The 22,121-nt window shown below is 41.5% G+C and overlaps 1 protein-coding gene across 2 annotated transcripts in view; it reads right to left on the bottom strand.

Moving 5' to 3' along the window:
* LOC100353038 (cell cycle control protein 50C) overlaps window positions 1-21,900 on the bottom strand; it is a 33,315-nt gene extending 11,415 nt beyond the window's left edge. Inside the window, exons 1-6 of one of the 2 annotated variants that reach the window (XM_002716615.5) lie at window positions 21,771-21,900; window positions 13,242-13,440; window positions 8,664-8,774; window positions 4,910-5,011; window positions 2,907-2,994; window positions 2,333-2,473 (exon numbers count right to left, since the gene is read on the bottom strand). In XM_002716615.5, coding sequence (XP_002716661.1) covers window positions 2,333-2,473; window positions 2,907-2,994; window positions 4,910-5,011; window positions 8,664-8,774; window positions 13,242-13,433 — 634 coding nt within the window. In that variant the 5' untranslated portion in view covers window positions 13,434-13,440; window positions 21,771-21,900. The remainder of the gene's footprint in view (window positions 1-2,332; window positions 2,474-2,906; window positions 2,995-4,909; window positions 5,012-8,663; window positions 8,775-13,241; window positions 13,441-21,770) is intronic. The other variant, XM_008267044.4, reaches the window with a different exon arrangement.
* Window positions 21,901-22,121: the final 221 nt, after the last annotated feature.

Here is a 22,121-nt window from a genome sequence, read left to right as displayed (position 1 = left end):
AAGCAAAGCTTTTCGAAGTTCAATCATTGAAGATGAAACCTCTGACATTGTTACAAAATGCTACTGTAAAATCTGCTAAAACCTTCAACAATCACAGTAATATTGTTTGATTTTGTGGTGATAACAAAAGTGCAAATTTGGGGCTGGCGCTGTGGTGTAGTAGGTTAAGCATCAGCCTATGGTGCCAGCATCCATTTGGATGCTGGTTTGAGTCACAGCTGCTCTACTTCTGATCCAGCTTTCTGCTGATGGCCTGGGAAAACATCAGAAAATGGCCCAAGCTCTTGGCTTCTGGCTTTGGAACAGCCAAGCTCCGGCTGTTACAGCCATTTGGGGTGTGAACCAGCGGATAGAAGACCTCTATCTCTGTTTCTCCTTCTCTCTGTAACTCTGCCTCTCAAGTAAATAGGTAAATCTTTAAAAAAAAGTGCAAATATGGTAGAGGATCACATATGAGTAAAGACAATGCTTTTTGTAAATTGAGAAATTGATAGAGAATAAGTATAATTAAAATTGATTGTGGCCGGCGCCGCGGCTCACTAGGCTAATCCTCCGCCTGCGGCGCCGGCATACCAGGTTCTAGTCCCGGTCAGGGCGCCGGATTCTGTCCCGGTTGCCCCTCTTCCACGCCAGCTCTCTGCTGTGGCCAGGGAGTGCAGTGAAGGATGGCCCAAGTGCTTGGGCCCTGCACCCCATGGGAGACCAGGATAAGTACCTGGCTCCTGCCATCAGATCAGCGTGTTGCGCCGGCCACAGCGTGCTGGCTGCAGCGGCCATTGGAGGGTGAACCAACGGCAAAGGAAGACCTTTCTCTCTGTCTCTCTCTCTCACTGTCCACTCTGCCTGTCAAAAAAAAATTGATTGTGGCATCACTGTAATTCACAACTGTGCCCAAATAAGCTATAATATTTTAGTAATCAATAGAAGAGCTGTAGTTATACAAATGTAAATGTGTTTCTGTATTCATGGTTAGAAAAACTTAACTGCAGAAGTTTTACAATGATACAGATATTCATTTAAACATATACTGCAGTGTGGTACTATATGTGTTTCTTGGTCATATCATCAACCACAATTTTACAAATGTTTCAGCCTTTGAAAAGTGTGTTTATACATCAAATAGTGTGTCCTGGCCAGTGCCGCGGCTCACTTGGCTAATCCTCTGCCTGTGGCGCTGGCACACCGGGTGCTAGTCCCAGTTGAGGCGCTGGATTCTGTCCCGGTTGCCCCTCTTCCAGTCCAGCTCTCTGCTGTGGCCCAGGAAGGCAGTGGAGGATGGCCTAAGTACTTGGGCCCTGCACTTGCATGGGAGACCAGGAGGAAGCACCTGGCTCCTGGCTTCGGATCGGCACAGCGCTCTGTCCGCAGTGGCCATTTGGGGGGTGAACCAACGGAAGGAAGATCTTTCTCTCTGTCTCTCTCTCACACTGTCTAACTGTCAAATAAAAAAAATTTAAATGTTATCTCAAAAGCTAACACAATAAGAAAGGGAGAAGGAAGGAGGGTAGGAGGGAAAGAGCAGGAGGGAGAGAGGGTGAGAGGAAGGGAATATCATTATGTTCTTTTTTTTTTTTTTTTTTTTTTTTTTTTTTTTTTTAAGATTTATCTATTATTTATTTGAAAGCCAGAGTTACAGAGAGGGAGAGACGGAGAAATCTTCCATCCACTGGTTCTCTCCCTAAGTGGCCATAACAGCTGGAGCTGGGCTAGGCTAAAGCCAGGAACTAGGAGCTTCTTCCTGATGTCCCACATGGCTGCAGGGGCCCAAGCACTTGAGCCGTTTTCCACTGCCTTTCCAGGTGCATTAGCAGAGAGCTAGATCAGAAGTGGAGCAGGCAAGAACTTGTACTAGCGCCCATATGGGATAATAATCTGGTTTCTAAAAGTTGGTTTAGTTGCCATATAAATGCTATTTTAATTTTTGAAAGACCTGTATTTTTGAAATTAGAATTGCTTTATAAGTATACCAATAGGATGTCAATTTACTGGTCAATAAATAAGTATTTTCAATAGGTATAGAAGTAGTTATTCTAGTGCTGCCTTTCACTCTCAAAAAATTCACCAGCTTAGATGATAAACTACATGGTGGTCCTAATTATAGGTAAAGCAACAAGCTTCTTAAAACATTGTCTTCTTCCTAATGGCAAACTGGAATGAACAGAGGTCCAATCATTTCATGGTTTTGATAGGTATATGATGGAGGTGCCAAGTGGTAGAGAAAGTTCGGGCAAAAATGAGTCAACAAAGAAATAAAGAAGGAGGACTCATGAACATCTCCCCATACATACAAAACAGTTTATTTTTAATAAAGACATAAGAGTATTGAGCTTACCTGCAAATTTATCAGTAAGATTATTAGCACCTGGGTTCTTAAATTTGACATACTTATCTGTCCACCATGTAATCCCAGTCTTTAGCATTGGGACTTGGATATGTATAGATGAATTAAGATTATATGAAAGAATTATGGTGTCTGTAAGGAAATTAAAAATTTAGTGAGAGATGCAAGCTAGCAATTTGCCACCTTTCAAAAAATGCAGAACTATACACAGCTGAAAAATAAATCAAGGTTTTTGCAACACACCTACATGCCATAGATGCTGGAATCATAAGACCATTCTTTTTCCTGCCAAGGTTGAACCAATTATTGAAAAATACTCTTAAGCTACATTTAATGCATATTCTTTGACTGTTCTCAGGTTCCTGGCAAGGCAGAACTTACATATTAGCCAATGAAATACCATTAAGTCAGTGCTCTGGCTTAGCCAGGATAATGCATAAGGAATTTTTAAAACCCCTGAACCAAAAAACTGTCAAAAAACTCAGCTACAGAGGCCATCTTCTGGACATTTAGGTTGTTACCACCTAGGAAAGGGTATACCACAAAGATAGGAAAAGTCACCTACCATTGAACATGCTGTTGGCTATAGCGCCACAAGGAGCAAAAGGGATTTCTTTGTGGGACACTTTGAATGGAGCACAGTCCTCAACAGCCTGGAAGCAAGATGATAGAGCAGTGAGAAATGCTTCTGGTAAACTCTTATGTTGGAAATGAGACCACTAGCAGTGTTAATCAACTCGTACTGATTTATTGGCATGAACCAAGATTATGGACTGCTACCTGTTTTTCCCAGGTTTCTGGCTCACTTGCACTAAGAAATTTTTGCATTCTGAGTGTGTGTGTGTGTGTCTCTATTAGCAATACCATGCCAAAAATATCTCATTAACAATCACATGCAGAAAGGAACTTTACCTTGCTAATTATGCTATATGTCATGCTAAATCTACATGGGAATATATTTATATATTAAAACCTCTTTTTATTGAAGTATAACCTATTTAGAAAAATATACAAATCAGGAGCTTGTAACTAGATGACTTATCACAGGGAATCTATCCTGGCAAGTACCGGAATATAATTCTAAAAGAGTGTTTGTGGGGGCCGGCGCTGCGGCTTACTAGGCTAATCCTTCGCCTGTGGCGCCGGCACCCCGGGTTCTAGTCCCGGTCAGGGCACCGGATTCTGTCCCGGTTGCTCCTCTTTCAGTCCAGCTCTCTGCTGTGGCCCGGGAAGGCAGTGGAGGATGGCCCAGGTGCTTGGGCCCTGCACTGGCATGAGAGACCAGGAAGAAGCACCTGGCTCCTGGCTTCGGATAGGTGCAGCGCCGGCTGTAGCAGCCATTTATTTAAAAAAAAAAAAAAAAAGTGTTTGTGGGGCGGGTGGTTAACCCAGCAGTTAAGATTTGGTTAAAATGGCTGCATCCCATATTCAAAATATCTGGGTTCAATACCAAGCTTCTGCTCCTGGCTACAGCTTTTTATCAATACAGACCCTGGGAAGCCACAGTGATTGCTCAGAAAATTGGGTTCCTGCAACCCATGTAGGAGAGCTGGATTGAGGTTTTGGCCCCCAGCTTCTATCTAAGAGTTCCTGCCTTAGGGAAGGAAACAGCAGATGGGTGCTCTTTCTCTGAATTGTCTGTCTCTATGCTTCTCAAATATTAATTTTCAAAAAGAGGGAGCATGGTTGCTAAAAATACTTTGGTTAGCAGTTTCATATAAGAATGTTAACATAGAAAAGGTTTCCTCCTAGCTTTTCTTGCTATATGCTGAATATCTTTTTTTCCCTTTTTTTTTAGAGAGAGAGAAAGAGAGAGAGAGAGAGAGAGAGAGAAATAGAGGAAGAGAACCATTCTTCTATCAAGTGGTTGACTCCCCTAAATGGCTGCAATGGCCAGAGCTGGACTGATCAGGAGCCAGGAGCTTCTTTTGGGTCTTCCATGTGGGTGCAGGGGCCCAAGAACTTGGATCATCTTCTACTGCTTTCCTAGGCGCATTATCAGAGAGCTGGACTAGAAGTAGAGCAGCCAGGACTCAAACCGGTGCCCATATGGGATGCCAGCACCTCAGGGCAGCGGCTTTACCTGGTACTCCACAGAGCTGGCCCCTGAATATCATTTATCAAGGGCAAAAATTTGCAATCCTGTGTCTGGAAAGGTAAGGCTTTTATGCAATCAAATATAGCCCAATTTCCTTATTAAAGTAGGCTGGATCAAAAAACCCAATTTTAGGAAGGACAGTGGTAGATACAGAGTGAACCAGACAGAAATCAGGCACTCAAGGCCTCTCAGAATGGTGCAGGAAAGGATAACCATTGAGTTGGAAAGGGTTCACATTGAAAGTGCTCTAAAGAAGGCAAATATCCCTTCTCAATAGCAGTTATCCCGAACACTTGCCTCCTTCCATATATGCAGGAGTGAAATGAGCATTTCCGTTTTGTAAAATCTTTGTTTTTGAGTACATTTTCCATCTCCTCTTTCACTAAAAGCGAAAATCAAATTGACTGAAAGTTCTATCTCATTTAAAAAATAAGAAACAGAATATTATAGCAAATGAAATAAAGCCTTACCTTCAGATCCTTACTCAGCAGTTGACTATTACTTCTGGATAAAATATATCGATAAAGGTTCTGATAGAAGCCATACAGCTTGTAGTACATAAAAACATTACCCTGTGTAGGAGAAAAGCAAGAAGTAAGAGGAGAGTAAGAGAAATTAACTGGAATATTAGCAAATAGGGATAAAACTTTTTAATATTAGAAACTAGTACAGAAGAAATTGATGGAAACTGAATGTTTCTTTTTTAAAAAATTATTTATTTGAAAGTCAGAGTTATAGAGGACAACACAAGACAGAGAGAGAGAGAGAGAGAGAGAAGAGAGAGATCTTCTACCCGCTGGTTTACTCCCCAAATGGCCACAATGGCAGGGGCTGGACCAGGCTGAAGCCAGGAGCCAAGAGCTTCTTCCGGGTATCCCATGTGGGTGCTGGGACTAAGTGCTTGGGCCACCTTCTGCTGCTTTCCCAGGTGCATTAGCAGGGAGCTGGATTGGAAGTGGAGCAGTCGGGACTTGAACCTGTGCCCATATGGGATGCCGACACTGCAGGCAGAGGCTTAACCTTCCATGCCACAGTGCTGGCCCCAAAATGAATATTTCTTAATGTGAAATAGAAACCCAGGAAAGTACTAGAAATCCTAGTCTATACAGAATTATTGAAATGACTAACCTATTTTTAATGTTTTTGTTTTAAAAAATTTTGAGCATACTTAAGTGCATGATGGCACGTGGGAGGCCTAAGACCAGAACCATCTATTAGTCAGACTCCAGATGCTTTTGTCTTCATCTCTAGGATGTAGCATGTACCTGGCACATAATACTTGCTCAAGAAATAGTAAACAATTGTCTGTGGACAAAATGATGGAATAATTCAGTGATCCAAAAGAAAGAAGGTGGTTTTCATCTTAGCAACAAATTGCTTTGTTGCCTTGAGTGAGATGCCTTTCTCTGTGTGCTGCCACGTGAGTCTGCCCTGTCCCAGGCTACTGTCGTGGTTCCAACTTTATGGTGACAAATGAGAGTCCTTGAAATTCTCTAGACAAACTTGATACAAATTTTACTAATAGCACATATGGAAAATGTCTATAAGGATTTAACTAATGTATCCACAGATTTTATGAACAGTATATATAGAAATGTCCAGTGAAGCTGCTTATAATTAATATACTCCATATCCCCCAAATGATGGCCTACATTCAAAAACATGAAGACTGAACCTTATTAAGTGTCCCGAGGTGTCAGGTGCCTTATTCTGTATTAGAAATACAAAAGCATTCCTTTACGGTTCCCTGAGTTCATTGATTCTTTCACGCACTGCAAAAACAACATTTTGGAAAGGATTCAGTCTCATTTCCTAATGAGAATGGACAATGAGAGCTAGGAAGAAAAGTCATAAGTGTGGCAAGTTACAGAAGACAAGAAAGGCTGAAGAGCTTGGTCACTTGCAGGAGAAATATCCTGAAATACTGAAAAGAGGCTGACCGTGAGAGTGTGGCAGGCTGTGATCTGATCAAGAGTGTTGGCTTGAAGGGGAACAGGCCAGGTGGAGTGGGAATGACTGATCACATCTCCTCATCCAAAGAGGGAACTTTTCTTATTGACCCATGACTATGGAGAATATGAAATCCACAGAATGGAATGTGCTATACATTTTCTTGGAAGTCAGGGAGAGAATTCCATTTAACCAGTTATATATTCACATAAATGACAAAAATAAACAGGCAGAGAACATTTGTCACTTTAGGGACTGGAGTGTTTTAATAGCCTCTTTACAATAATTCTTTGTCCAAGATTTAGCTTAACAAGGACTGTAACATCATCATTTTTAAAAATCATTCCTGGAGGCACAATTCACTGTAAATTTAATGGCACTTTGTGCAGGATTCGTTTGTTTAAGACAGAGTGGATTCATTACCTAGGTTGCAGTATGTGTTATGTGTAGGAACTCGTGGCTAAAGGCCCTGTGGCTGCCCTAAGGAGTTTAGTTGGGTTTTTATGAGAAACCAACCTCTGACCAAAAGGAATGGTTAGCAGCTGGTAACACTTCATTTACCTTTAGGAGTTTGAAGGATACACAAATGGGAATTGGAGCCCTTTAAGGTTTTATCTTTCAGATTTTTTCTTCAAAAATTTAAGCTTTGTGAGTCCTCATGAAGAAAGGGAGGAAGGAAAGAAAAGAGGAAGGAGGTAGTTCAAGGAAGGAACTAGAAAGAGAGGAGAAAGGGGACTGCAATGAATTTCTAAAGTTTCAGCAAGACTGGGGGCCGGCGCTGTGGCGTAGCGGGTAAAGCTGCTCCCTGCAGTGTTGGCATCCCATATGGGTGCTGGTTCGAGTCCTGGCTGCTCCACTTCAGATCCGGCTCTCTGCTATGGCTGGGAAAGCAGTAGAAAATGGCTCAAGTCCTTGGGCCCCTGCACCCACGTGGGAGACCTGGAAGAAGCTCCTGGTTCCTGGCTTCTGATTGGCACAGTTCCAGCCGTTGGGGCCATCTGGGTAGTGAACCATCTGGGTAGTGTACCAGAGACCTCTCTCCCTCTCTGCCTCTGCCTTTCAAACAAATAAATCTTTAAGAAAAAAAAGGTTCAGCAAGACTGACAAGAAGTCCCAAAGACAGCCATCAGGAGAGTGTCCTCTCCCAGGAAGGAGACTATGTCTGTATCCTGGGTACATTCAGCTATGACTGGCATGGCTGTGGGAAGCATGGTCTTGGTGCAAACATAATGATTTCAGAGCGCAGCTGCTAGGGCCATCCCTGCAATAGATCTGATAGGAGCCTTTCCATGCCCTCCACTATCTTACCTGGTAGTCAAGACTGCATCCAATGAAAAATGTTTCCTTTAACCCCTTCAAATGCCATTCAAGGTCCTGCTGTCTCCTCTGCACCCACACCCACTCTCTCAGTGTTCCCTTCATAGATGGCACTGCATGGGATGAACTAGGTCCAGGCAGGCCTTCTCGTAAGCTATGTACTGACAATTCTGCCTCACCTAGTTCCAAACCAGATTCATCAGCATCTCTTGAAAATTCCTCTTCATTTTCCTCCCTCACTCCCTCATTCCTTCCTTCTCTCTTCCCCAAGGGTCAGAGCTGTTTTGTGGGCTGACAGCTTTCCCAGGCTCCTCCTGCTCCCTCCTCATTCTTCCTCACAGGTGTTCCCTCAATAAATCTCCTGCATGTCTAATCCTGTCTTGGCGCTGGCTTCTAGAGGACCTGGACAAACATGAGACTAATCAGTCCAAGGGTAGGGACTTTTTATTTTTTTTGGCATCTCTAACAATGCCTGACAACTAGACCAAGAGTTTCCTTAGGGATTAGGCAGTTGCATATTTAGAATGACCTGGGGTAAGGGAAGGGAGCAGGAGGGTCCCGTCAGGTTTGAGGACCCTGACACTAACTTACTGTGTGACCTTCACCAACTCACTTAACCTCTCAGCCTATTCATTTTTCTCAGTGTTAGATGAATGGTTAACTTAAATAATTTCTGTACAATGCCCTCTTGGAGTAGAATGATTGATGATGAGAATTATGTTACAAAATTGGGTAGGTAAAGAGTCCTGAAACTTAGAAACAAAGGAGAACGATACAAAACAAAAAACAAAAAAGGAAAGAATAAACTCAACAATTTATAAGATCTGTCACCCCCACAGTGCTTTATTGTCTTTGTTTTCAGTTTCATAAGGCATTTTCTAGAAATCATGAACTTACTGCTGAGTGTTGAATAGGAGTCAGCATAAAGTCAGCTGGAGTTGCTTGAATTTCACTTACCTCCATACTCTTTGCAAGAACAAAGGGAATAGAGCAGGTGCATATTTTGTTGTGATTAAAGGCATCTTCCCGCAGTTTTGCACAATTTCCACATGTTTTTGTGTAATTAATCTGTCAACCAGGGTAAAGAAAAATTATTAAAAAGTTAGATGAGTACATATGTTAAAATTCAAGCCTGGGCCTATCAAAGTCTTCAACCTGTCTTGGACAAGGAGTCTGGGACATGAGTGAGGGGCAGCCCTCTGTGTAGCACAAGAATGTGGGGGTGCTCGAGAGGAGTGAGCTTTCTTACAGTCTGTCTTTTTGGAACAGGCAGCATTTTGCCATAGGCTGGGAGTGTGGTTTCTGCTGAATCCTTAGGTATCCTGTTGCAATGGAGCCTAGCCCTAGTGATCGTCAGGCGGTGTCACTAAAAAATGATTCATGAGAACTGGGCTCACGGCCGGAGTCTAAGCAGCTTTATGTGGAAGTCACTTCACTGATTTTCCATTTTGTTGCTGGAAAATATTTATACTAATGAGTGAGTCAACATGGCATCTCGAGGAAGTTATTAAAAAAATGACCAAACAGAAGGGGAAAAAGGCATTTCTAAAGTGTAAGATTGTTGATGTATGTTGAAAAATACTGAGTTCAAAATATTGTTGCTTTGTGCATTTAAAAATGAAATTTTGTGGAAAATGAACTCCCTTAAAGTGTGGGGTCCTAGGTGGGTGACTCCAGTGTGCCCTCACTGAGGCCTTGGGTTCTGTGAGATGCAGCTGGGAGAGGAGAAGGAGGGGATGCTCGGGGAGGGGGGCACAGGGCCTGCACCCCCTATCTACGGGCATGCTTGTCACAGGGGCTCAGGGGCTGTCACGGGGTGCTGCCTGGCTGGGTATGCTTTTCTCTCTGTGCTAAGGAGGAAGCAAGTAAGATTATAGGAGTGCAGAGTATAGATAAGCACCAAAATGAGAGAGGGCATACTCCAACTCCTGGGTATAATAAGATTTACATTTCTTTGTATATAAAACTAACAAGACAGAAGAAATTTTGAATTGTTGAAAAGTTACTGAAGGTTTTGAAGTCTAGATATCAAGTCGGAACACTAAATTAAAAATTAGTGAAAAGGCTACTACTTGTTGCTTAAAGCATTCTTTTAAAAAATATTTATTTATTTGAAAGGAAGAGTGACAGAATGAAAGGGAGGTAGAGAGAGGGAGATCAAGATCTTCCATCTACTGGCTGGCTTTCCAAATGGCTGCAGTGAGCAGGGCTGGTTTAGGCCAAAGCCGGAAACCTGAAACTCCACTTGGTCTTGAATGTGGGTGGCGCACTAGTAGGGAGGCACACTTTCCAGCATACCAGTAAGGAGCTGGATCAGAAGTGGGAAAGCTGGGACTCGAACTGCTGCTCTGACATAGGATGCTGGCATTGCAGGTGCTAGCCTAGCCTGCTGTGTCATAGTTTTGGCCCCTAAAAATTCTTTAAATACATAGCCAGGCTTGAACAAATTTGAGCAAATACTTATGTCTTTGCTCTTTGCAGAAATCACAATACAGTTTATAAAAAGCACTGAAGAAGAGGGTTGTATCCTCAGCACTCTGGCCTCAGAATCAGCCCTAAAGGCATTCGGATCTGGCTGAAAAGCCCATGAGAGTATTTCAGGCATGGAAAGCCAAGACACTCTGGCAAAAAAAACCACAAACCTAAATGAAAGATCTCTGTGAGTGAGATCCCAGTGGAAAGAACAGGTCTTCAAAGAAGGAGGTACCTTTCTCTGAAGGGAGGAGAGAACCTCCACTTTGACTATGACCTTGTCTAAACAAGATAAGAGTCGGAGAACTCAAAAGGCTTCCATAGCCTTGGAAACTCATGACTGCAGCATAGGGAGATTACTGATGCCATAAACAGGAGTGTCAATTTGTAAAGTCAACAACAGGAGTCACTGTGCACTTACTCCTCATGTAGGATCTCTGTCCTTAATGTGCTGTACATTGAGATTTAGTGCTATAACGAGTACTCAAACAGTATATTTCACTTTGTGTTTCTATGGGGGTGAAAACTGTTGAAATCTTTACTTAATGTATACTAAACTGATCTTCTGTAAAAAAAAAAAAAAAAAGAAATTATCAATTCCCAACTTGACTCTCACTGGGATTAAACATGACAATAGGTCTGATCTGATTTCATCATCATTTAAAAAATCATCTATTATTTTTCACTTTATGTTTCTGTGTGGGAGCAAACTGTTGAAATCTTCACTTAATGTATGCTAACCTGATCTTCTGTATATAAAGAGAATCGAAAATGAATCTTGATGTGAATGGAAGGGGAGAGGGAGTGGGAAAGGGGAGGGTTGCGGGTGGGAGGGACATTATGGGGGGGAAGCCATTGTAATCCATAAGCTGTACTTTGGAAATTTATATTCATTAAATAAAAGTTAAAAAAAAAAAAGAGGGTTGTATCCTAATTGAGAGAAACACATTCATCTGCGACTGAGGAAGTGGGCAGGGGCTCTAGTTCAGCCCATTCCTGACCTTGAGTTAAGTACTTCACCCCCAGGTCCCACATCTTGCTCATCAGCTTCATTTCAGAAAGCAGCTAATCAGTCTGGGCAGTAACTCTAGTAGTGAACATTCTACGTCATTGCTTCCTGTTGTGAGTTCTACCAATGTAGATAAGAAAAATCTTTCATCATAAAAGAATTTTTGAGTATATGAGATCTATGGTACTTTTTTAACACTAAAAATTTTGATGATGAAAATACATTCCTGATCTACTTGTCTACATAATGCCAATTTGCTGTGTGAGGGGTGTTTTAAACCTGTAGCTATAAAACAGAGCAGAGATCAGAGCCTGCTCACCACAGCATTTTGTATTACCAGTCTTGCTTAAAGTGAACTGCAAAGAAGGCCCACTGCTGTGGTGCCTGGGGCTGGAGGAGAAGAGGAAAAGTCAACCCAGAACTCTTCTACTAGGTACTTGACCACACTGGCCTGGAGGCTGCAAACCATTTCTATGTGCAAATGAAGATGGTACTCTCTGGGTGGTTTCTGGTTTTCTTTATAAAAGTACATGTTAGAAGCAATCCAATTTGAAGCTAGTGGAAAAAAAAGTCAATTGGAGAATATTCTTAGATTTCAGGAGATAAAAAGCATTCAATCAACAGTTGTTTGCCTTTAGAGTGGCCTTAGCAAATAAGCCGTGATGGAGCAAGGTCACCCTCTAGTGCATGAGGTCCATCAACCAGCAATGGCTGGCTGTCAGTGAAGGCTGCACTACACAATAGGTGAGGGTAACTGGAATGGGGGAAAGCATGGGAGAAAGGACTAGAAAGGGATCAGTGAAAAGAAAAGTAGAAAAGCAAATAGGATGAGCTGTTTGTGGAATGTACACTCACATCTACGCCCATGACTTAGCTCTCCGCTTCAGCAAGGCAAGCTTCATTTTCTCCTGTGTTTACCTCTGCCACTTGCTGGGGTCCCAAGAGAGCTTACCTATTGCCCTGGAGGACTGAAAGTGAGTAGGGGTACTTCATTCCCAGAGAAATACAGTGCTTGCAGCTGGGAGGGAGCAGAAAATGGAAATGGAGAAGGACTAGAGCAGCCGTGTGCGTTGGGAGGAGAAGCAAGACCTGAAATGATCTTTTCCTCTTTGAAGTCTGCACTGTTTGTTGTCTCCCATTCTTCCCATAAGTGCATGTCCATCCCATACTGGGAAATGTGCAAGGAAGGGGTGGGCCATGGAGTTCTCTGCTCTCATCACACTCTTTTTTACCTGTTCTATCATTAGCTTAACGAGGGCAGGATTAAACTCTTACTCATCTTACTGATCTGCACACCTAACAGAAACCTTGGGCACTTTCAAACACACAGAAATGTTACATGTACAGACATGATCTCATATTGTAATTCTGCCAACAACCATGTGGGTAGGAAAGAGGTTGGCTCTCCATGGTTGCTTTTAGAGTCCCCTCCCCAGGCCACCTTTAGGGATTCTTCACCCTCCAAACACTTGCTAATCAAATTGGCAAAAAGGGTTGTGTCTGAGGGGTGTGCCCTTTGTGTCAGCTTTTCTCGCTGAGTAGAACTTGATTTGCTTTGCCAAGTATCCTTATGATGCCAGAAAGACATGGGATCTTGCTTTCCTAGATCTCAACAGGAGGGCGATTATTTGCAAAGTGAAATACACAATGCTTGAAATTCAGGGGACAAAATTGAAGATGTGTATCTTTGGCTCCTCATGCTTGTCAGTCTGATGCATGGCTCTCTAGCAATCATTTAGCCTTGCCATTCCTTTCCCTATGTCTATATGATGCTGGCTCATCCCTTTGGCTGCATAAAATGCTTCTGACCCTGCCAAACTATTGTACAGAAATATAGCTAAGTGGCCCAGTGTGTCAGCAACTGTCCTCAAGCAGTAGGGATGACTATGCCACCATATACAAGCTGTGTCACCATCAGCCCCTGAAGAGGGATATTCATCTTATGTAGTTCCCTGGTGAGGGCCGGCCTCTGTTCTCAGACTGACCATTCCCATTTATGGTCCTACAGGTGAAACATTTTAGAAACTACAATAACAAGGTAAGATGGGACAAACCTCTACTTTCTGGATACTCTTTGCAGACAATATGAGGAAGATGCCCATGAAAAGGCAGAATACTCCTGAGGCAAAAAAGATGGAGAAGACCATGGTAGCTGAGAAATGTAGCTGGTAGGCAGGCAACTGTTGCTGCTTCATTGCCGTGATGTCTGGCAGTCTGGACAACTGAAGTCGGGATCTCCTCTCCATTTTGGTCCTGTGGATAACTCAGATATACTTTGGGGATATTTAGAACATTCCTACTCATAGTAATACCACATCATAATATGTTAAAGGAAGAATTAGAAGAACTTTCTTTTGAAGTTGTTTAGTCTTTCTAATTGCTGGAATTAGTCTGTAACCAGACCTAACGTTCACAGGAACACAGTTCTCTTCCAGAAGCCATTGTGGGGTGTTGTTTTACTTATGCTCAAAAAAAACCTGTTGTGATAAATGAGAGAGAGACAAATGAGAGTTCTCAGCAAGATCTGTGAAAATTGACATGCGGTGACACTTGGAAGCAGTGATGATGTGATATTTCTGGGATTTGGTGACTAACTCAAGGCAAGTCCTTCCTGAAAGGGGAAAATGGATTTATCTTTAGGAACTTGCTTAAATCTTTGGAGATTTATTAAAAAAAACCTAGAAGTTAGGGCTGTCCACTTTTTTCCAAATGTAACTGTCACAAACATGAAATTAACTAAATTGGAAAAATGCTTTCAGATTACAGATAACTGCAATTTGTGATAATTAGGAAGGGAGATGCAAACAGGGAACTGTAGAACACAGATGTTTAACCTCAACAGCTTCCAATTTTTTATGCTAGAAAACAGCAATTAAAAAAAATATCCTCCTAACCTTTCCCAAATGCATGCTTTGGAGTAGCCCAAATGAGGTAAGAGAAAGAAAAGGGAAGAGAATAGTTAAATATTCAACACTGCAATATAGTATTTGGTTTGGTTTGGGTTTTTATCATTTGTTGGTAATCTACCACACTCATTACTTATTTTTAAAATTTTTATTTGGCAGGTAGAGTTACAGACAGAGAGAGAGAGAAAGGTCTTCCTTCCATTGATTCACTCCCCAAATGGCTGCTACAGCTGGTGCTGCGCCGATCCGAAGCCAGGTGCTTCTTCCTGGTCTCTCATGCGGGTGCAGGGGCCCAAGCACTTGGGCCATCCTCCACTGCCCTCCAGGGCCACAGCAGAGAGCTCGAGTGGAAGAGGAGCAGCTGGAACTAGAACCTGATGCCCATATGGGATGCCTGCGCCGCAGGCGGAGGATTAACCAAGTGAGCCACAGCACCAGCCCCAATAATTACTTCTTTAAAAACTGACATTTAGGATATAGAATTAGGACTTTGGAAATTAAGCACATACGAATTTCTAATCTTGTCTTTTTTTGAACATTATGCAGAAGCCATGCTGGCCTATTTTTGTAGCAAAGACAGAGATTACTTTGGCAAATGTACCTAGTTTAAAAGAACACAAAATAAATGCGTATACTTACTTTATGAGGTTTCCAACTCAGGGTCAAAGTTTCCCACTCACAAAATTGGAAAAAGAAAAGTAGCAGGCTAGGACTTTGGGCAGTAACTGTGGGAGGCTCCATATGATCAGGGTTCCCTATTTACCTGGCTAGGGACATTACTGGGAATCTGAGCTTACATTGAGGACTGCACAGATCTTTTGTGTGGTTCTTGTGGCAGAGCAGACAAATAATATCTCCACTGTGGCTAGCACCCAGGCAAAGGTCTCCTTTGAGGAGAGGAGCTCAGCTGAGTCTACGCCAACTGACAAGAACAAATATCCCCTCTTATTAAAAAAAGAGAGAGAGATTTATGACATCAAACATTGGTGTGTCACCTTGGAGCACTGAACAGAGCTACTTGGCCACACACATCACATGCCTCTAGGTATTCCTTGAAAGTAGACACTCCACTAACCCACACAGACATAGTCCAAAGATAAAAGCCACCACAGTGAAAAAAGAAAGAAACCAATGAATATCTACACAAATGCCAAATAACAAATGCATCAATTCAAGAAACAAGAATAAGGAAGACAACATGACACCCCCAAAAGAACATAACACTTCAATACTAGATTGTGAAGATGATGAGATTGAAGAAATGTCAGAAATGGAATTAAAAAAATTAATCATAGGATTACTTAGTAATCAGAAGTAATGCATGAACTAATGAAATCTATATATGACATGAAAGAAAGTTTCTCCCACAAAACTGAGAACTTAATGAGAAATCAATGTGAACTATCTGAAATGAAGAATTCAATAGAACAACAACAAAAAAATACAGTGGAAAGCCTTAACAACAGAATGTGTGAAGCAGAAGAAAGAATATCTGACTTGGAAGACAAAGCACAGGAAATTATACAGTTAGACCAAAGACAAGAAGAAGAAATTAGAAAACTAAAAAACACTGTTGGTAATCTACCAGATACTATCAAATGACCCAACATATGGGTTCTAGGAATTCCTGAAGGTATGGAAAAAAAGAAAGGATTAAAAAGCCTTTTTTTTTTTTTTGTGAAATAATAACAGAAAACTTGCTTAATTTTGGAGAAAGAAAGGGACATCCAAATACAGGAAACACAAAAAAACTAATAGACATGACCAGAAAAATCTTCACCATGACACATTGTAATCAAACTCACCACAGTAAAACACAAAGAAAAGATTCTAAAATGTGCATGAGAGAAATGCCAGATTACTTTCAGAGGATCTCCAATTAGATCACAGTGGCCTTCTCATCAGAAACCCTACAGGGTAGGAGAGAATGATGAGATATATTCCAAGTCTTAGGAGAAAAGGACTGTCAACCTAGAATACTATACCCTGCAAAGCTCTCATTTATGAATGAAGGTGAAATAAAGATCTTCCATGACAAACAGAAATTGAAAGAATTTGTCACCACCCATCCAGCCCTACGGATGATGTTTAATGATGTGCTACACACAGAAACACGGTCATCTCTACAGAATGTAAAGGAAGGAAATCTCCCAGTAAAAGTACAAAGGAAATTGAAAGTAAAAAATGGGAATATTTTTGGAAAAATGGCAGGGTAAAGTCGTCACTTATCAATAGTCATGTTGAATGTAAATGGCCTCAGTTCTCCAGCATCAAATTGAGAAGTTTCTTTACTTCAAAAGATACAGTCAGGAAAGTGAAGAGACAACTGACAGAATGGGAAAAAAATATTTGCAAACTATGCAACAGATAAAGGGTTGATAACCAGAATCTACAAAAAGATCAAGAACTCCACAACATCAAAACAAACAACCCACTTAAGAGATGGGCCAAGGATCTCAATAGACATTTTTCAAAAGAGGAAATCCAAAGGACTAACAGACACATGAAAAAATGTTCAAGATCACTAGCAATCAGGGAAATGCAAACCAAAACCACAATGAGGTTTCACCTAACCCTGGTTAGAATGGCTCACATTCAGAAATCTACCAACAACAGATGCTGGCGAGGATGTGGGGAAAAAGGGACACTAACCCACTGTTGGTGGGAATGCAAACTGGTTAAGCCACTATGGAAGGCAGTCTGGAGATTGCTCAGAAACCTGAGTATAACCCTAACATACAACCCAGCCATCACACTCCTTGGAATTTACCCAAAGGAAATGAAATTGGCAAACAAACAAGCTGTCTGCACATTAATGTTTATTGCAGCTCAATTCACAATAGCTAAGACCTGGAACCAACACAAATGCCCATCAACAGTAGATTGGATAAAGAAATTATGGGACATGTACTCTATAGAATACTATACAGCAGTCAAAAACAATGAAATCCGGTCATTTGCAACAAGGTGAAGGAATCTGGAAAACATAATGCTGAGTGAACTAAGCCAGTCCCAAAGGGACAAATATCATATGTTCTCCCTGATCGGTGACAACTAACTGAGCACCAAAGGGGAAACCTGTTGAAGTGAAATGGACACTATGAGAAACAGTGACTTGATCAGCTCTTGTCCTGACTGTTGATGTACAATGTAATACTTTATCCATTTTAGTACTATTGGTTGAACTCTGTAATTAACACACAATTATTCTTAGGTGTTTAAATTTTAACTGAAAAGTGATCCCTGTTAAATATAAGAGTGGGAATAAGAGAGGGAGGAGATGTACAATTTGGGACATGCTCAATCGGACTTGCCCCAAATGGTGGAGTTAAATGTGCCAGGGGATTCCAATACATTCCCATCAAGGTGGCATGTACCAATGCCATCTCACTAGTCCAAGTGATCAACTTCAGTTCACAATTGATCACACTGATAGGTCTAAGAGTCAAAGGGATCACACAAAAAGACTAGTGTCTGCTAATACTGACTGATAGAATCAAAAAGGGAGAGAACGATCCAACATGGGAAGTGGGATACATAGCAGACTCACAGAATGGCAGATGTCCTAAATAGCATTCTGGCCTCAGAATCAGCCCTTAAGGCTTTCAGATATGGCTGAAGAGCCCATGAGAGTATTTTAGGCATGGAAAGCCAACACACTCTGGGAAAAAAAAAAAAAAAAAAAAAAAAAGATGACGACGTAAATGAAAAGTCTCTGCGAGTGAGATCCCAGTGGAAAGAACGGGGCCATCAAAGAAGGAGGTACCTTTCTCTGAAGGGAGGAGAGAACTTCCACTTTGACTATGACCCTGTCGGAATAAGATCGAAGTCGGCGAACCAAAAGGCTTCCATAGTCTTGGCAACTCATGATTAGAGCCTAGGGAGATTACTGACGCCACAAACAAGAGTGTCAATTTGTTAAGTCAACAACAGGAGTCACTGTGTACTTACTTCTCATGTGGGATCTGTCCTTAGTGTGTTGTCCAATGTGAAGTAATGCTATAACTAGTACTCAAACAGTATTTTTACACTTTGTGTTTCTGTGTGGGTGCAAACTGATGAAATCTTTACTTAATATATACTAAATCGACCTTCTGTATATAAAGAGAATTGAAAATGAATCTTGATGTGAATGGAATTGGAGAGGGAGTGGAGATGGGAGGGGTGTGAGTGGGCGGGAAATTATGGGGGGGGGGAGCCAATGTAACCCATAAACTGTACTTTGGAAATTTATATTTACTAAATAAAAAAAAGAACAAAAAAGAACTTCAAAGATCAAATCCATTCACAATAGGTACAAAAAAACTTCAAATACCTTGGAATACATTTAATCAAGATTGCCAAAGATCTCTATGAAGAGAAGTACAAAACATTAAAGAAAAAATAGAAGAAGATACAAAAAAAAAAATGGAAAAATCTTTCATGATCCTGGATTGGAAGAATCAATATCACCAAACTGTCCATTCTTCTGAAAGCAATACCAATCAAAATACCAAAAACCTTCTTCTCAGATCTAGAAAAAAATATTGCTGAAATTCATATGGAAACACTGGAGACCCCAAATAGCTAAAGCAATCTTATACAACAAAGCCAGAGGTATCACAAGACCAAATTTCAGGACAGATTACAAGGCAGTTTTAAATTTTTAAAAATTTTTTTTTTATTATTTTGATAGGCAGAGTGGACAGTGAGAGATAGACAGAGAGAAAGGTCTTCCTTTGCTGTTGGTTTACCCTCCAATGGCCGCTGCAGCCGGCGTGGTGCGGCCGGCGCACCGCGCTGATCCAAAGGCAGGAGCCAGGTGCTTCTCCTGGTCTCCCATGCCAGTGCAGGGCCCAAGCACTTGGACCATCCTGCACTGCACTCCCGGGCCACAGCAGAGAGCTGGCGTGGAAGAGGGGCAACCGGGACAGAATCCGGCGCCCTGACTGGGACTAGAATCGGGTGTGCCAGCGCCGCAGGTGGAGGATTAGCCTATTGAGCCGCGGTGCCGGCACAAGGCAGTTTTAATCAAAGCAGCCTGGTACTGGTACAAAAACAGCTAGAGCGAGCAATGGAACAGAATAGAAATTTCAGAAGTCAACCTAAGCATCTATAACCAACTTATATTTGACCAACTAACTAAAACCAATTCCTGGAGCAAGGACAGTCTCTTTAACAAATGGTGCTGGGAAAACTTGATCTCCACATGCAGAAGTATGAAGCAGGACCCCACCTCACACCTTACACAAAAATCCATTAAAAATGGATTAAAGCCTAAATCTATGACCTGATAGCATCAAATCACTAGAGAACATTGGGGAAACCCTGCAAGATATTGGCACAGGCAAAAAATTCTTGGAAAAGACCCAAGAAACACTGACAATCAAAGCCAAAATTAACAAATGGGATTTCATGAAATTGAGAATTTTCTGTACTGCAAAAGAAAGTGTAGAGCTAACTGACAGAATGGGAGAAATTATTTGCAAACTATACAACTGATAAAGGATTAATAACCAGCATATATAAAGAGATCAAGAAACTCCACAAAAACAAAACAAACAACCCACTTAAGAGATGGGCCAAGGATCTCAATAGACATTTTTCAAAAGAGGAAATCCAAATGGCCAACAGACACATGAAAAAATGTTCAGGATCATTAGCCATCAGGAAAATGCAAATCAAAACCACAATGAGGTTTTACCTCACCCTGGTTAGAATGGCTCACATTCAGAAATCTACCAACAACAGATGCTGGCGAGGATGTGGGGAAAAAGGGACACTAACCCACTGTTGGTGGGAATGTAAACTGGTAAAACCACTATGGAAGACAGTTTGGAGATACCTCAGAAATCTGAATATAGACCAACCATATGACACAGCCATCCCACTCCTGGGAATTTACCCAAGAAATCAGCAAATAAAAGAGTTATTTGCACCCCCATGTTTATTGCAGCTCAATTCACAATAGCTAAGACATGGAATCAACCTAAACGCCCATCAACTGAAGACTGGATAAAGAAATTATGGGATATGTATTTTGTGGAATACTACAGTGATTAAAAAAATGAAATCCAGGGGCTAGCACTGAGGTGCAGTGGGTTAACACCATGGCCTGAAGGGCTGGCATCCCATATGGGCACCGGTTTGAGACCCGGCTGCTCCACTTCCAATCCAGCTCTCTGCTATGGCCCGGGGAAGCAGTAGAATATGGCCCAAGTCCTTGGGGCCCTGCACCCACATAGGAGACCCAGAAGAAGCTCCTGGCTCCCGGCTTCAGATCAGCACAGCTCTGGCCATTGCAGCCAGCTGAGGAGTGAACCAGTGGATGGAAGAACCTCTCTCTCTCTCTCTGACTCTCCTTCTCTGTGTAACTCTTTCAAATAAATAAATAAATCTTTTTTAAAATGTTAACGTGATCATATAGGTAGGATTAAGTATTAAAGGGATCATATAAATAAGATCAAGTGTCTAGTAATAATAATAGATAGAATTAAAAAAGGAGAGGATATTCCAACATGGAAAGGAGTCCATACAGCAGACTCATAGAATGACTCACTTTAAATAGCACTACAAACTCAGAATCAGCCCTTAAGGCATTCTAGTCTGGCTGAAAACCCATGAGAGCATTTCAGGCATAAAAAGCCATGACACTGTGTCAAAAAATGTCCTACATGAAGGATCTCTATGAGAGATCCCAGTGGAAAGAAGTGGCCATCAAAGAAAGATGTACCTTTCTTTGAAGGGAGGAGAGAACATCCACATTATCTTATGGCCTTGTCTACATACTGACAGAGATTGTGGATTCAGAAGGATTCCATAGCCTTGGCAGGTCATATCAAGAGCCTCGGGTGATCACTGACATCATACATGAGTGGAATTTGTTAAATTAACAATGGGAGTCACTGTGCACTTACTTCCCATGCAGGACTTCTGTCCTCAATGAGTTGTATTATGAGAATTGTAAAATATGTTTTCAAACAGTTTTGTGTGTATGTGTGTGTGTGTGTGTGTGCAAATTGTTGAAATCTTTACTTAAAAATAGAGTTGGTCTTCTGTGTATAAAGTTAACTGAAAATGAATCTTAATGGAGAGTGGGACTGGGAATGGTAGAGGGAGGAGGAAGAGGAGTGGGAGTGGGGATGGGAGGGCGGGTATGGTGCTAAGAATCACTGTATTCCTAAAGCTGTACTTATGAAATTTGTACTCATTAAATAAAAGGCTTCATGGGGCGGGGGAGAAAAATACCAATGGGAATGCTCAGGCTGCCCTTAGAACCTGACATGGAGGTAGTGACTAGTGCAGCTACTGTTATCAGACAGCCTTCTATGAGAAGATGGCAACATAGTTTCTGAGAAAACCATTTGTTTTACTAAATAAACATGGTTGAGAACTTGGTTTTAAAAGGCAGTACCAGGCTATTGGAGTAGATTGTATTTACAGGGTTGGCCTACAACATGAAAAACTTGTTCTAACACTGGTTGGGATTATACTACATCGATATTGCCATACAAAAGGGTCATTTCAATAACAAACCAGTAACACCAGTATTTCCTAGGCTTTTAAAAAAGAATAAAATCAAACTAACCCAAATTTCAAACTAAAAGGAGCTTTATGTGTCCTCTACAGAAACAGAACTAATCGTGATTTTTAGGTATGTAAATTTTTACATAGAAATATTATAAGGAATGGGCTCACAGAGTTATGGAGGCTGACAAGTCTCAAATCTGCAGAGCTGATGTCCCAGTGCAAGTCTGAAGGCCAAGAGGCTGTGCAGAACCAGGATGTACTGATGTGTCAGTTAGGAGCCTATCCAGGCAGGAGAATTCTCTCACTCGGGGGAAGGGCAGCCTTTGATTCTATTCAGGCCTTCAACCGAAAACATGAGGACCACTCAAATTGTGGAAGGTGATCTATTTTACTCAAGTTCTCCCATTTATGTTAACTTCATCCACAAACATCCTCAAGAATGTGGCCTGTGAAGTTGCCACATTAAAATTAGCCATCTAAAATAGTAAATGCAGACATTTCTAGGGTAACATTCTTGAG

This window comes from Oryctolagus cuniculus, chromosome 4, assembly GCF_964237555.1.
Source record: "Oryctolagus cuniculus chromosome 4, mOryCun1.1, whole genome shotgun sequence".
In the NCBI taxonomy this organism is placed as follows: Eukaryota; Metazoa; Chordata; class Mammalia; order Lagomorpha; family Leporidae; genus Oryctolagus; species Oryctolagus cuniculus.
This window is presented reverse-complemented; position numbering and strand designations above follow the sequence as displayed.